This window comes from Sorex araneus, chromosome 6 (genome assembly GCF_027595985.1).
Source record: "Sorex araneus isolate mSorAra2 chromosome 6, mSorAra2.pri, whole genome shotgun sequence".
NCBI lineage: Eukaryota > Metazoa > Chordata > Mammalia > Eulipotyphla > Soricidae > Sorex > Sorex araneus.
Genome location: NC_073307.1, coordinates 87,277,914 through 87,291,902, shown reverse-complemented (window position 1 = coordinate 87,291,902; position 13,989 = coordinate 87,277,914). Strand labels below are relative to the sequence as shown.

At 50.7% G+C, this 13,989-nt stretch overlaps 1 protein-coding gene across 1 annotated transcript in view; it reads left to right on the top strand.

Annotated features, from left to right (window-relative positions):
* Positions 1–10,146, top strand: part of ANO2 (anoctamin 2) — a 373,823-nt gene extending 363,677 nt beyond the window's left edge. The window contains exons 23-25 of the mRNA XM_055142616.1: positions 1,070–1,251; positions 7,191–7,296; positions 9,874–10,146. Coding sequence (XP_054998591.1) covers positions 1,070–1,251; positions 7,191–7,296; positions 9,874–10,146 — 561 coding nt within the window. The remainder of the gene's footprint in view (positions 1–1,069; positions 1,252–7,190; positions 7,297–9,873) is intronic.
* Positions 10,147–13,989: the final 3,843 nt, after the last annotated feature.

Sequence of the window (13,989 nt, the reverse complement as noted above, 5' to 3'; positions counted from 1 at the left end):
ACCCCTCACCTTCCTCCCCTTTCCCAAATGAGATGGGTGAGAAGAAGCACATCGGTACAGGGTGTGTTTTAAACTGTTGAGAACAGATGGTCAGATCCAGGGCACTGTGGCCTTATCCTTGAACTTCTGGTGTCACTCGGGAACATATGGACAGAGTCATTCAGTGTCCACACACGCAGCCCTTCTGGGACACTCACACCAATACTGGTTGTTTTCTCAGAGGATTCCCCCACTCCGTGTAGTCTGGGTAACACCGGTAGTGTCAGTGCAGGCCTCTGAGGGAGGCTTAGCCCTTCCAGGACTAAATGGTCCACACTGGCACTTTCTCTCTCTCTCCCTCCCTCCCTCCTCTCTCTTTCTCTTTCCTTCCTCCCTGCGTTTCTCTCTCTGTGTTTGTGTGTGTCTGTCTGTATATGTCTGTCTGTCTCTCTCTCTCTCTCTCTTTGTGTGTTTGTGTGTCTCTGTCTGTGTATGTCTGTCTCTGCCTCTCTCTCTCTTTTTGTGTTTGTGTGTGTCTCTGTCTATCTGTCTCTGTCTATCTGTCTCTTTCACTCTGTGTGTTTGTGTATGTCTTTGTCTATGTCTGTCTGTCTCTCCCTCCCTCTTGTCTCTCTCTGTTTCTCTCTGTATGTTTGTGTGTGTTGTCTCTCTCTGTGTCTCTGTCTCTCTCTGTATGTTTGTGTGTGTTGTCTCTCTCTGTGTCTCTGTCTCTCTCTCTGTGCCTGTGTGTGTTTTGCTGTGTGTGTGTTTGTGTGTGACTATCTCTGTGTGTGTTTCCCTGTCTCTCTGTCTCTGTCTGTCTGTCTCTCTGTCAATTTTTCTTTCTCCTCTGTCTCTGTATCTGTCTCTGTCTCTCTCTCTCTCTCTCACACACACACACACACACACACACACACACACACATGCCAAGGGTGAGAAGCCACACAAGCTGGCCATGCGAACTCCAAGGAAAGGGCTTCTGGGAGAGAGCCTGTGGGAGTCAGTCTGCAGTCAGGTGGAGCCCTGCCACCTGCCACCTGGATGGTAGCCACCCGGCCCTTCCTCAAGTGATTTTCATTCTGTTCCTCAGGCTTTCGTCATCGCCGTCACCTCCGACTTTATCCCCCGCCTGGTGTACCAGTACTCCTACAGCAACAACGGGACTCTGCACGGCTTTGTCAACCACACCCTTTCCTTCTTCAACGTCAGTCAGCTGAAGGAGGGCACACAGCCCGAATCCTCCCAGTTTGACCAGGAGGTTCAGTTCTGCAGGTAAATCACCAAGAGGACACTTGACCTCAGATCCCCAGCACTGCACCTGGTGACCTGAGCAAAGCAGGGGCCACTCGAACACAGAACCAGGAATAAACTCTGAGCTTTCCTTTGTATGACCCAATCCCCTGAAAAGAAAGTCACCAGGAGGAGGGCAGCCAAGAATGATAGAACCAGGAGAGGTTCTACTTGGATCTACTGAGGGAGGGCTATCGTTCAGACAGGAACAATGAGGGTTTGAAGAAGAGCAAGAAAAAGAAATTGAGAAAGGGAGAAGGTGACCTAGTTCTTATTTCAAAGGTGATGCCAAGAGATGTTAGTGATACTAGGAGTCAGGATCTTTGCCATTACTTGAGCTGAGGTGAGAAGATCCTTTTGAGTTCATTGACAAGATGTAGAGTATGCTAAGGGAATCTCAATAGAAGATGGTGAATTAGATTTCACTATTGTCAAACGTATAATGATAGTATGAAATCTGAGGGGGGGAGGGGGCTGGAATGATAGTACAGTGGATAGGGTGGGTGTTTGCTTTGCATGCAGCAGACCCAGGTTCAGTCCCTGGCATCCCATATGGTCCCCAAGCATCGTCAGGAATAATTCCTAAGTGCAGAGCCAGGAGAAATCTCAGCAACACCGGGTGTGATCCAAAAAGCGAAAGAAAGAAAGAAAAGAAAGAAAGAAAGAAAGAAAGAAAGAAAGAAAGAAAGAAAGAAAGAAAGAAAGAAAGAAAGAAAGAAAGAAAGAAAGAAAGAAAGAAAGGAGGAAGGAAGTTAGTAAGAAAGGAAGAAAGAAAGAAAGAAAGAAAGAAAGAAAGAAAGAAAGAAAGAAAGAAAGAAAGAAAGAAAGAAAGAAAGAAAGAAAGAAAGAAGGAAAGAAAGAAGGAAAGAGAGAGAGAGAGGAAGGAAGGAAGGAAGGAAGGAAGGAAGGAAGGAAGGAAGGAAGGAAGGAAGGAAGGAAGGAAGGAAGGAAGGAAGGAAGGAAGAGAAAGAAAGAAATCTCAGAGGGCTATTTCCACTGAACCCTGGACACTGTTAGCTGGAATTTCAGTGAGATTCAAGTTAGAAGCATGACTAGGAAATTTTAACATAGCCCCCCAAATAGCAAACACTGCACTATTTATCTCAAAAATGCAGATAAAGAAAAGAGTGAGTGGCTTTTTGTTTGTTTTTCGCGGGGAGGGGGGCCTCCCTTGCAAAGCTGAGGGCTAACAGAGCTATTTTAGCCATGCTTGGTGCCGGGGATTGAACCTGGATCCCTGTGTGTGTCAGACATGCAGCTAAGGCTCTCTCTCCAGTCCAGCAATAAATTCTTGAACTGTCTATTCTTTGGTTAAAATATAATGCCCGTAAAGGACTTAATCAATCAAAGGCAACACCACACATATTTCTCAAACAAAATAGGAACTACAAATATCACCAAGAAAGTAGGAGAGAGTATTGCAAGGAAAATGCAAGGCTTTCTGGAATCTGGTCTAGGATTCCTTTGTAGGAGCAGTGTTCCCATTCTATCTGTAGCGGTGACAACACTGGCTGATGTGTCACATCCTTCCACCTGAGGTGCCTTGGTACCCAAGGTTCGTCATTGGTTGAGATGGCCGTGAAATAGAGAAGCAATTTACTTGTCCACCCAGATTTCTCAGTGAAACAGCTTGATTCGTTTTTTTATTTCAATGGAGGGGTCCCAGGAGCAGTAGTTCCAGGGTTCAATTCCAGCTCCCCACCTCCAAAGACGCAAAATTGGGAACTAGCTTTAAGAAGAGGTGAGTTCATTTATTTGTCAATACTAATTTATAAGTCTCCATATTTCCGGTATTTTCACCTCTGGGTTAGTAAGGAGTCTGACTCTGGGACTTAGCTCATATGCAAACTGGATTGCTACTGGCCTGGGTCTAGTTCGGGGCCACTCCTTCATGTGGCTGATGAGCTGGGCCAGCTGTCCACAATCCTGGATTCAGGCCTGCCCACCCAAAGTGTAACTTCACTGTACAGGGGACCTGCATTTTTTTGAAGCCTTTTCTCATTATCTAGATCTAGTCCAGTGGGGTCCACGAAATCAGACAGCAGATCAGCAGATGTTAACATTAAACAGACACTGAGAACTAAGAATTATCCACTCACTTTTATACCTCGGGGGTATCATAGAAATGTTCTTGTTGAAACTTCTTATAATTTTTCTTTTTTCAGCAGGGGTGGGGGGTGGTACAGCTGGCAGGAATCAGGGCTTACCCCTGGCTCTGCACTCAGAAACCCCTCCTGGTGGGTGTGATATGTGGCGTTGGGGAAACTCAGGTTGGCAGTATGCAAGGCAAGTGCCATACCCTCTATTCTATCAATCTGGCCCTGAAATTCCTTACTATACTTAGAAAAAAAACCCCAAGCCCCCCAAATTAACAAAGCAACTGAGGCTTAGAAAGCCAGAGTTTGGGGCTGGAACGATAGCCCAGAGGGTAGGGCGTTTGCCTTACATGCGGCTGACCTGGGTCCGATCCCTGGCATCCCATAAGGTCCCCCAAGCACTGCCAGGAGTAATTCCTGAGTGCATGAGCCAGGAGTAACCCCTGTGTATTGCCGGCTGTGACAAGAAAAGAAAAGAAAAGAAAAGAAAAGAAAAGAAAAGAAAAGAAAAGAAAAGAAAAGAAAAGAAAAGAAAAGAAAAGAAAAGAAAAGAAAGCCATAGTTCTCCATGTGTCTAGGGACTGATCCTGTGCAAAACTCTCAACTGCCCAAGAACTAAGGCCTCCACTGCTACCCCCCCCCCCCCCCCATGCAGCAGGAAGTAACAACCCACATCGATGACTTGCCCTGCAGGAGTCAAGACCAATCGGTTCCTCCCATTATTCTAGAAGCCTTGTCTCTATAGAGCATGGAGGGTCTGCCACCTTGACCCTGACCTCAGATGTGCATATCGAATACGCTTTTCAGAGATATCAGTGTCTTAAACTAAATTTCTTTTTTTCAGTTCAGGTAATGTGCTTATGAGTATGCTACTTTCATGGTTTTGATGAACCAAGTTACTAGACCTTCATTGGCACGTATATGGTCCCGTTGGTACCACAAGAGGACTACTTCTGAGCAGAGAGACAAGAATAGTTCCTGAGCATCCTCAAACCCAAACAACCCCTTCCCCAAAACAGGGGAAATAGTGATGAAGGGGGCAGCATACGGAGGATGGAGAGACAGTGTGTGAGAGTCAGCAAGTCTATGGCTAATCCCAACCCAGTGTCTTAAACCTCAATCATAGTGGGAAATGCAGTTAGCCCTGACTTTCTGGCAAAGAGTGCTGGGAACTCAGTGACCCCTCATGTTCTTCGCTTTCTGTGACCTCTGGCAATAAATGGAGCCACATAAAATTGAGGTCTCAAGCTCCAATGTGGTCTTGCCAAGGTAGCTTAAAAATAGACCCCAACGTTAGGACAAGTCTCTGGCTTCCCATTGGAGACGCATTCCAGGCGTTTCTGGACCAACGTGATTTCCGCCGTTGTGCTGCTTTGCAGGGCGTTCCCATTGGCAGGGTGCTAATGTTGGTCTGTAGCATGATCAGTGAACATGAGGGGGGGTGGGATCCAGGACCAAGATATCCTGGAGGAGGGATAGCGTTGAGGCAGCACTGGAACGGAGCAGTGGGGTCAGCGGGGCGAGGTCCCCCAAATCTAGGAGGTTATTGGACAGAGTCTGGGCAGCCAGACAGCCTCCTCGCATGGCTCCAGCTAAACTCCTCTGCAGCTCCCAAGATCCTACCCCCAGGACCTCTGCAAAGTCTTTGAAAGCTGAGCCCCCTTCCAGCCCAGGGCTGATTGACATCTGGGTCTCCTCAAAGCAGGGGGAGCCTTTCCGGGTGTTGCCCCTGCAGATCTTTATCCACCCCTGGCTGAACACAGCTCTCATTAATTTCTAATTGCCTGTTCTGTGTCCCCTTGTTAGAGGCCAATTTAGGAAGGCAGTTTTAAGTAGCTCGGAGGATATGAAAATATTGTAGGTAATTGTGGGTGGTATTAGTCTGATCACTGTCACTGTATCACTGTCATCCCGTTGTTTGTTGATTTGCTCAAGCAGGCACCAGTAACCTCTCTATTCCTCTCAGCCCTGAGATTTTTAGCAGCCTCTCCTTCCTCGTCTTTCCCAATGATTGGAGGCTTTTTCAGGGTCAGGGGAATGAGACCTATCGTTACTGCTTTTTGGCATATAGAATATGCACGGGGAGCTTGCCAGGCTCTGCCATGCGGGCCGGATACTCTCAGTAGCTTGCCAGGCTCTCCGAGAGGGACAGAGGAATCGAACCCGGATCAGCCATGTGCAAGGCAAACGCCCTACCCGCTGTGCTATCGCTCCGCACATTAATATCAAATATATCGCTGACCACAGTGAGTCACAATGCTTTGAAAGATTTGGAGAGAGAAATGCGCAGGAGTCGAATTCATCAATTCATTCCATCACGTGCTCTGCTTTTCCTTTTCCCGTGAGCCACTTGCCCTGTCCTCTCTCATCAGGGAGATGTTTTCAAAGCGAGCTTGTTACAGACAGCTCCATATTTCCCCTCCTTCAGACCCCCTGATTACATGAATGTGCCTGTTAGATTCACAACAGGTTCCGGGTGCTCCGAGTGGGCTAAGTGACTTTTTATAAAAGCTGTGTGGGGAGTTACTAGCAGAGATGGGACCGAATCTAGCAGAATCAGATTTCTCAGGCTTCGTTTCAGAATGGGGCAAAGAGAGCTGCGTCGCGGCTCCTCGAGCAAGGTCATCCAGCAGCTGTTCCCTTGTCGATGGAGCAAGATAACAAGAGAAACGGAGTTGCCTGCGGTTCCAGGGCTGGGGCTGGAGCGGGATTGCCCCGTGGCGAGGGTCAGCTGTGGGGTGCTCTTCCTGGGTGGGTGTTGAGAAGAGTCAGGGATAAGTGTCCATCTGCTCCTAGGGGTGGGCACAGGAGTGTGGCGGACCCTGGGCTTGCCCTGCTCCCTTGGCCACGGTGTCCCTCTCTCCCCTTGGCCAGCATCGTCTGGAGCTGGCCATGTTTCTGTCCTCAGCCACGGGTGGATGTGATGAATCCTGTGGTGTGTGTCTGGGCAGGCCCTCCCCGTCCTTTTCATCTGGATGTCAACCCAAGTGCCTGCAACAGCTGGGATCAGCTGTTGGAAAGCGGGGGGGGGGGTGTCTGATGGGGAAGGGCTTTCTGGCCTCTATCCCAGCCCTGGTCTTGGGCTCCATGTCCACCTCGCCCTTCTGTGGCCCATGTTCTTCCTCTCGCGTTGTCCCATCTCTGAGCTCACCTCTCTTTTTATCTTCCTCTTTTGTGTTTGTTTGTTTTTATTCTGGGGTTACATCTGGTGATGGTCAGGGGTTTACTCCTGGCTCTGCACTCAGGAATTACTCCTGGAGGTGCTCAGGGAACCATATGGGATACCAGGGATCAAACTCGAGTCAGCCACGTGCAAGGCAAATGCCCTACCCGCTGTACTATTTCTCTGGCAACTATCTTCTTCCTCCTTTTTTCTTTTCTCTTCCTCCTCCTCCTCCTCCTCCTCCTCCTCCTCCTCCTCCTCCTCCTCCTCCTCCTCCTCCTCCTCCTCCTCCTCCTCCTCCTCCTCCTCCTCCTTCTTCTTCTTCTTCTTCTTCTTCTTCTTCTTCTTCTTCTTCTTCTTCTTCTTCTTCTTCTTCTTCTTCTTCTTCTCCTCCTCCTTCTTCCTCTTCTCCTCCTTCTCCTTCTCCTCCTTCTCCTCCTCCTCCTCCTCCTTCTCCTCTTCCTCCTCCTCCTCCTCCTCTTCCTCCTCCTCCTCTTCCTCCTCCTCCCTCCTCCTCCTCCTTTTCTTCCGTGGACGGCCTGGATTTCCCTGTGTGCCTTGCTATTCCCCTAGCCTGAGAGCCCAGCCTGCTCTTGCTGCTTTGTGCCTGCAGGTGCTGTTCTGTCCCTTCCCCATCTCACCTCCCGTTTGTCTTTGGGCAGGTTTAAGGATTACCGAGAACCACCCTGGGCCCCGAACCCCTATGAGTTTTCCAAACAGTACTGGTCGGTTCTGTCTGCACGCCTGGCCTTCGTCATCATCTTCCAGGTAAGTTGCGCTCATCAGGAATAGCTGGTTTCGATGCATGCAGGCTGCAGCAGGGGAGGGTGGGGATGAGCCGCGTCTTCCCCCTGCCTCTCGTCTGCAGCCTTGCATGGCCCTGAGGAACCTGCGGGGCTGCCGTGTGGCAGGACCAGGAGTTGAGGGAGGGAACTTTCCCCGTGGGGAGGCAGGACACGCTCCCCTCAGAGCCCCCGAGATGATGGGGCCTTTCACCACGGGTAGGTGCCTGGAGAGGCGTGTGCCTACCCTGCGGTTTGGGGGGGAAGGTGGAGTCCCCTGCAAACCCCAGATGAAGAGGCAGGGGGGCCCGCCCGAGTCCAGGGCCGACTCAGTGCTCTGTCTGGTCTCTGCAGCCTGGCGGAGGGCTCCAGTTCCGGACCTTTCTCCTCGGGCACTCTCCCCTTTGTTCGTGTGGAGGTGGGTCCCGGGACATCTGGCGGGAAGGGCCGCAGAGCCACGGGGCCGGCCCGCCTCAATAGCGAACCCGAGCCCGCGATTCCTATCGCCCACAATAGCTGCGGCTCCGGTTGCTCAGAGCCTCAGTGCCCCCGGCCCCACTTGGGGTCCTGGGGGGTCTCTTCTCAGACTCCGGCGGGCTTTTGTGTGCCCTGCAGGCAGCTCTCTGGGGGGCTCTAAGGTATCCTGGTCCCCCGGACCCCTGCCCAGGAAGTGAAGAAGCCCCACCGGCTCATCTTTCATGGGAAGAAGACAGCCATTCTTCCTCGGGAGAGATGGGGGCGATACCTTTGGCAGCCGGCTCGGCCCTGGGCGGTCTCCTCGCTTTACCCTGGGTCACGTGTCACATTCCACTCAGGGCGAGGCGTGAGTGGAGGAGGGCAGAGACAATGCGTCCACACATACACACACACACACACGCACGCACACACACAAAGGCACGCACACACACAAAGGCACGCACACACACAAAGGCACGCACACACACTCGCGCAAACACATGCGCGTGCGCACACACACACACACGCACGCACGCACACACACACACACACACACACACACACTATAGTGGGTCCCCTCCCGGGCTCCAGCACATGTGGGATTCGAGGAGGTGGCCTTGGGAGTTCTCTGCCTGCCCCGTCCTGGGCTTTATCTCTGACATCCAGATGACAGGACGGAGAGGACCAAAGGAGACAGAGCGGCCCAGGGGAGGGCAGGGAGAACTGATGTGTACCCAGTTGTAGCCTGTCTTCCCTCTTTAAAAAAAAAACAAAAAAACAAAACTTCAACTCATTTTTATTTTTCATTTATCATAAAAGGTCTTGCCACTTTAGATATTATTTTATTTTTATTTTATTTTATTTATTTTAATTTTGGGGCTGGAGCAATAGCACCGCGGCAAGGGCGTTTGCCTGGCACGCGGCCTGACCCTGGTTCGATTCCTCCATCCCTCTCGGAGAGCCTGGCAAGCTACCGAGAGTATCCCGCCCACACAGCAGAGCCTGGCAAGCTCCCCGTGGTGTATTTGATATGCCAAAAACAGTAACAACAAGTCTCACCATGAACCGTTACTGGTGCCCGCGCGAGCAAATCGATGAGCAATGGGATTACAGTGCTACAGTGATTTTAATTTTTGGGTCACACCCAACGATGCTCAGGGCTTACTTCTGGTTCTGCACTCAGGAATTACTCCTGGCCCTGGCGGTGCTCGGGGGACCATATGTGATGCTGGGAATCGAATCCAGGTCGACCATGTACAAGCAAACACCCTACCCACTGTGCTACCGCTCCAGCCCCCTTATTTTATTTTTTTACATTTTGTTTTATTTATATGAAGTTGTTCACAATAACTTGAACACCCCAACACCAATCTCACCACTGTTACACCTTCCCACCACCATATTTCGAGTGTTTCTAGCCAGCCCCTCCAAAGCCCGTCCCCAAAGCAGGACCTAAATAATTCATTTTGCCCAATCTTCCCCTTGACACGACCATACGTCCCCTGGAGACAGACTTTCTCTGGTCTCTTGTGTTCACCGACACAGTTGATCCAGCCAGGCTGGACCCCCGGGGGTCCTGGGCAGACCAAGCGGAATAGAGAGTAGGAGAGGGGGAGGCAGGAACTCTGGGTAGAGGTCAGCAGCAGACAGAGCTTGGTACCCAAGGCAAAGGTCAGCACCAAAGGAGCAGACAGGGGCTTAGCTCCAAGGGAGACCCAGGTCAGAGAAAGCCCTGGGGAGGCTGTGGGCACTTGCCCCCTTCCCAGCAGGTCGAGGCCAAGCGTACGGTGAGTCCAAGGGCAAGATGAGGGACTCCGAGGCCCTTCGGGTTAGGGGTCCCTGCTTATGCATCTCCCCCTCCGGGATGGGTGTTATCTTGCTGTCTCCCTTCCTTGGGCAGGAAGCCGGGAAAGGGATGGAGTTACCCAAGGCCAAGGTCAGCATCTCTTAGACAGCAGAGCCAGGGGATTTCCGGGCTGTTTGCTCTGTTATGATGGGACCCTGAGGTTCCACCAATGGGGGCACAGGCACCTCTCCCCAACCCCCGCCGCCAGAGGCCAGGCCACTCCTCTCAGCACCCCCTCCCTCTCTTCCCGACCTCCCGCAGAACCTCGTGATGTTCCTCAGCGTCCTGGTGGACTGGATGATCCCCGACATCCCCACGGACATCAGCGACCAGATCAAGAAAGAGAAGAGCTTGCTGGTGGACTTCTTCCTCAAGGAGGAGCACGAGAAGGTCAAGGTGACGGACGAGCTGGCCCCGAGGACCCCGGGCGGGGACCGAGGGAGCCAGAGGAGCCGGGCAGCCAGCGCGGCCCCCTCGGGCCGGAGCCAGCCGGGCAGCGCGGCCTCCGAGGGCTCCCAGCACACCAACGTGTGAGCCCACCCCACACCCCCGGCGCTGAGGCGGCAGCCAGGCTGGACTCAGCGCGTCCTGGGCCCCGTGTCCACTCCAGGGAGCCTGGAGGAGCGTCTGTCTGTCCCTCTGCCTGGGCGTGGCCCGGTGTGAGAAGGAGAGAAGGAGCGTGAGCGCTGCAGAGCGGGAAGATGCTGCTTTCTCAGAAACTTCAGGCTTGAGTTTCTTCTAGGTCTCCTTTTGAGCTGCACCCTCCGGGGGAGGCATCGGGTCCCCCATTTGGCGGAACCGAACCCAGAAAGAGAACTGGGTCTCGCTAGTCCAGAGTCCCCAGGCCCCGCAGCCCTTCTCGTGGCCCCTTCATCACCCCCTTCTTTCAGATGGCAGTGGGCTGAGCCCGGTCCTCAGACTCCACCTCACCCCCTTTCCACCATTGCCTCCCTCCCAGGGGAGCTGCTGCAGGCTCCAGCCCTGGGCTTGTCCCCAGTTTATGTCACGGGGCTACTCTGGGCTCAACGCACGCCTCTCTCCCCCCTCCCCTCGTCATTTTATGCAGGTTCAGATTTAAAATAATAAAGTGAATGGAAACGTTCTTTATAAAGATGCTTCTCCTGGTCTTTTCTTCTTTTATTTTAAATTAATTTTTAAAAAAATTTTATTGAATCACTGTGAGATAGTTACAAGCTTTCATATTTGAGTGACAGTCACACAATGATCAAACACCCATCCCTCCACCAGTGCACATTCCCCACCACCAATCTCCCAGTAAGCCCCCCCTTTCCTACCCTCCCCCTGCCTCCATGGCAGACAATATTCCCCATATTCTCTCTCTACGGGCTGGAGCAATAGCATAACAGGTAGGGCGTTTGCCTTGCACACGGCCGACCCGGGTTTGATTCCTCCATCCCTCTTGGAGAGCCTGGCAAGCTACCAAGAGTATCCCACCCACACAGCAGAGCCTGGCAAGCTCCCCATGGAGTATTTGATATGCCAAAAACAGTAACAACAAGTCTCACAATGGAGATGTTACTGGTGCCCGCTTGAGCAAATGAACGAACAAGAAGACAACAGTTCTACAGTGCTACTCTCTCTCTACTTTTGGGCATTATGGTTTGCAATACAGATACTGAGAGGTCATCATGTTTGGTCCTTTACCTACTTTCAGCACACATCTCCCATGCCGACTGATTCCTCCAGCCATCATTTTCTTAGTGATCCCTTCTCTATTCCAGCTGCCTTCTCCCTGCCCCCTTACTCCTGCCCCCTGCTCATGACGGAGGCTTCCAACTATTCCTTCTTTTTCTTAGACCGATGTCTGGATGCAGAAGGCACAAGGGGGTGACATCCCTGAGAGTCGCCTCATGGATCTTGCAACCAACCAGCAAGCACATACTATTCCTAGAGTGTCCTGGAGAAAGGAAGAGGGGGGAGGACATGGGGCATGTGGTGGGGGGAGGGGCAGTAAGAAAGGTGGAAGGACTTGAGTGCATGTCTTGCGTGCCCAAAGCCTTAAGTTGGATCTCCAGCACTGCATAACATACCACCACACACACACACACACACACACACACACACACACACCTCCTCAGCACTGTTGCATGTGGCCCCTGTGGGCCTCAAACGGGGTCTTGGCATTCCTTGGGTCTGGCACTGACCTGTCTGACCTGGAGCCCCGAGCACTGCTTGAGGAATACACAAGGCAAAGCCGGGAGTGAGGGTCACCTTCCACTCCTTTCATAGATCTTGACCCGTCCGCTGCACAGAAACCAGTTGCCCAGTTCCCTGGCTCTGGGTCGGCCCAGATCCGTGCAGTTCTGTGCCTAGACGGAAACCGCATAGAGAGCCATGCTTGGAGGCAGGCGTACCGTCAGCCAGGAATTCAAGGGTCCCGGTGAGCTGGACAGGCTGAATATAAATATGAAGTCAACACTTGGGGCCAGAGTGATAGAACAGTGGGCGGGGTACTGGCCTTGCACGCTGCCAGCCTGGGTTTGATCGGTTTGATCCTGCACCCTGTCTGGTCTCTGAAGCCCACCAAGAGTGACCCCTGAGCTCAGAGTTAGAAGTAAATCCTGAGCACAGCCAGGTATGACCTCAAAATAAACAATTTTTTTTATGACAGTGTGTCTTTTTTATTTTAGTTTTATTTTTTATTTTTTTGCTTTTTGGGTCACACCCGGCGATGCACAGGGATGACTCCTGACTCTGCACTCAGGAATTACTCCTGGCAGTGCTCGGGGGACCATATGGGATGCCGGGGATCAAACCCAGGTCGGCCGCATGCAAGGCAAACGCCCTACCCGCTGTGCTATTGCTCCAGCCCCCAAACAAAATTTTAAAAAATAATAAAGTGAATAGGAACTCCATCTTCCTTGCACTCTTGAAGGAAAAGTTTTCTTCTCTTCCTTTGAATTTCAGTATAAAAACAGTGAGCGAATATTCAAAATATAAAAAAAGGATTATTAGCACTCCTGATTCCATACCCCTCTTCCAAAAATAAGAAAAGTTAAATTTTTGGTTTCTTTTACCTGTGGTCTTATTACACGGATGCAACCACTTACATCGATGTTTAGCATCATGTATTTGATTTCATTGTAAAAGACATAAACATTGAAGATTTAGAGCAATTGGCAAGAAGGGGAAAGGGAAGATGCAAGTTATTTTTAATCACCCACGTTCTCATCTCCAAGAGATAATTGGTGGGTTTTTAGGTCCAGTTGGGATTGCTGCGTACCCTAAGTTACTGTGTGTGCTTTAGTCCTAGCGGGAATTGAACCCAGAGCTCATGCATGCAAGGCACATGCTTTACTATGGAGCTCTTCAGGGATGTGACTCAGTGGTCACTTAGCTTTTACACTTAGCTTCTTGAAACTTAGTTTCAAAGAAACCCTAAGTAGGATTTATTGTGAAAAAAGGCGTCTTCATCCTTCATCCTTCATTCATCATCCTTCATACATTGAGTTCATTTGGTCCTTTCTTTTTCTTTGCTTTTTTTTTTTTTGCTTTTTTTTTGGTGGGGGAGGTCACATCAGGCCATGCACAGGGGTTACTCCTGGCTCATCCACTCAGGAATTACTCCTGGCGGTGCTCAAGGGACTCTATGGGATGCTGGGAATCGAACCCGGATCAACTGCGTGCAAGGCAAACGCCCTCCCCGATATGATATCACTCCAGCCCTGCCCCCCCCAATTTGGTCCTCTCTTATCAAGAACAGAAGGAAATAAAATCAATTCGGTGGGTGGGCATAAATAGATATCTGGATGCTGGCATTTAAAAAGAAATCAATGTTCTCTTTGTGAATAAAAGGAGGAAGCTGAACTGAAAGGTGAGAGTTCCCTTCCCGGTCTGATTCCCACTGACTGGCTAATCCCACCGTTGGAAATGGCATTCTACTCTGAGGCCAGGATTTAAGGTGCAGAAAACTTCCTTAATTCCTTCCCAGTCAAAGAACCGTTACTTTGCTTTTTTTTATATGAGACAAATGAAAATAATTTTGGTTTGCTAATCTTGTCACACCATGCCCTCATCTTATAAATAGATTAGTCCCTGGTTTAAAAGAAATAGGATTAAACATGCCAACTGCTCTTCAAAGAGGCCTTATATTATAGGAAATTCTAACAGATTGTGGTAAACATTTCTAGGAGTAAGAGAAGGAGATGAGGAAACCCAGGGAAAAATCATCTTTGCCCTGTGGTATCTTGAAATACAAACCTGGCAATCAAAATTTCACTGTATCACTGTCACTGTCATCCCGTTGCTCATCGATTTGCTCGAGCGGGCACCAGTAACGTCTCCACTGTGAGACTTGCTACTGTTTTTGGCATATTGAATATGCCACAGGGAGCTTGCCAGGCTCTGCTCTCCGGG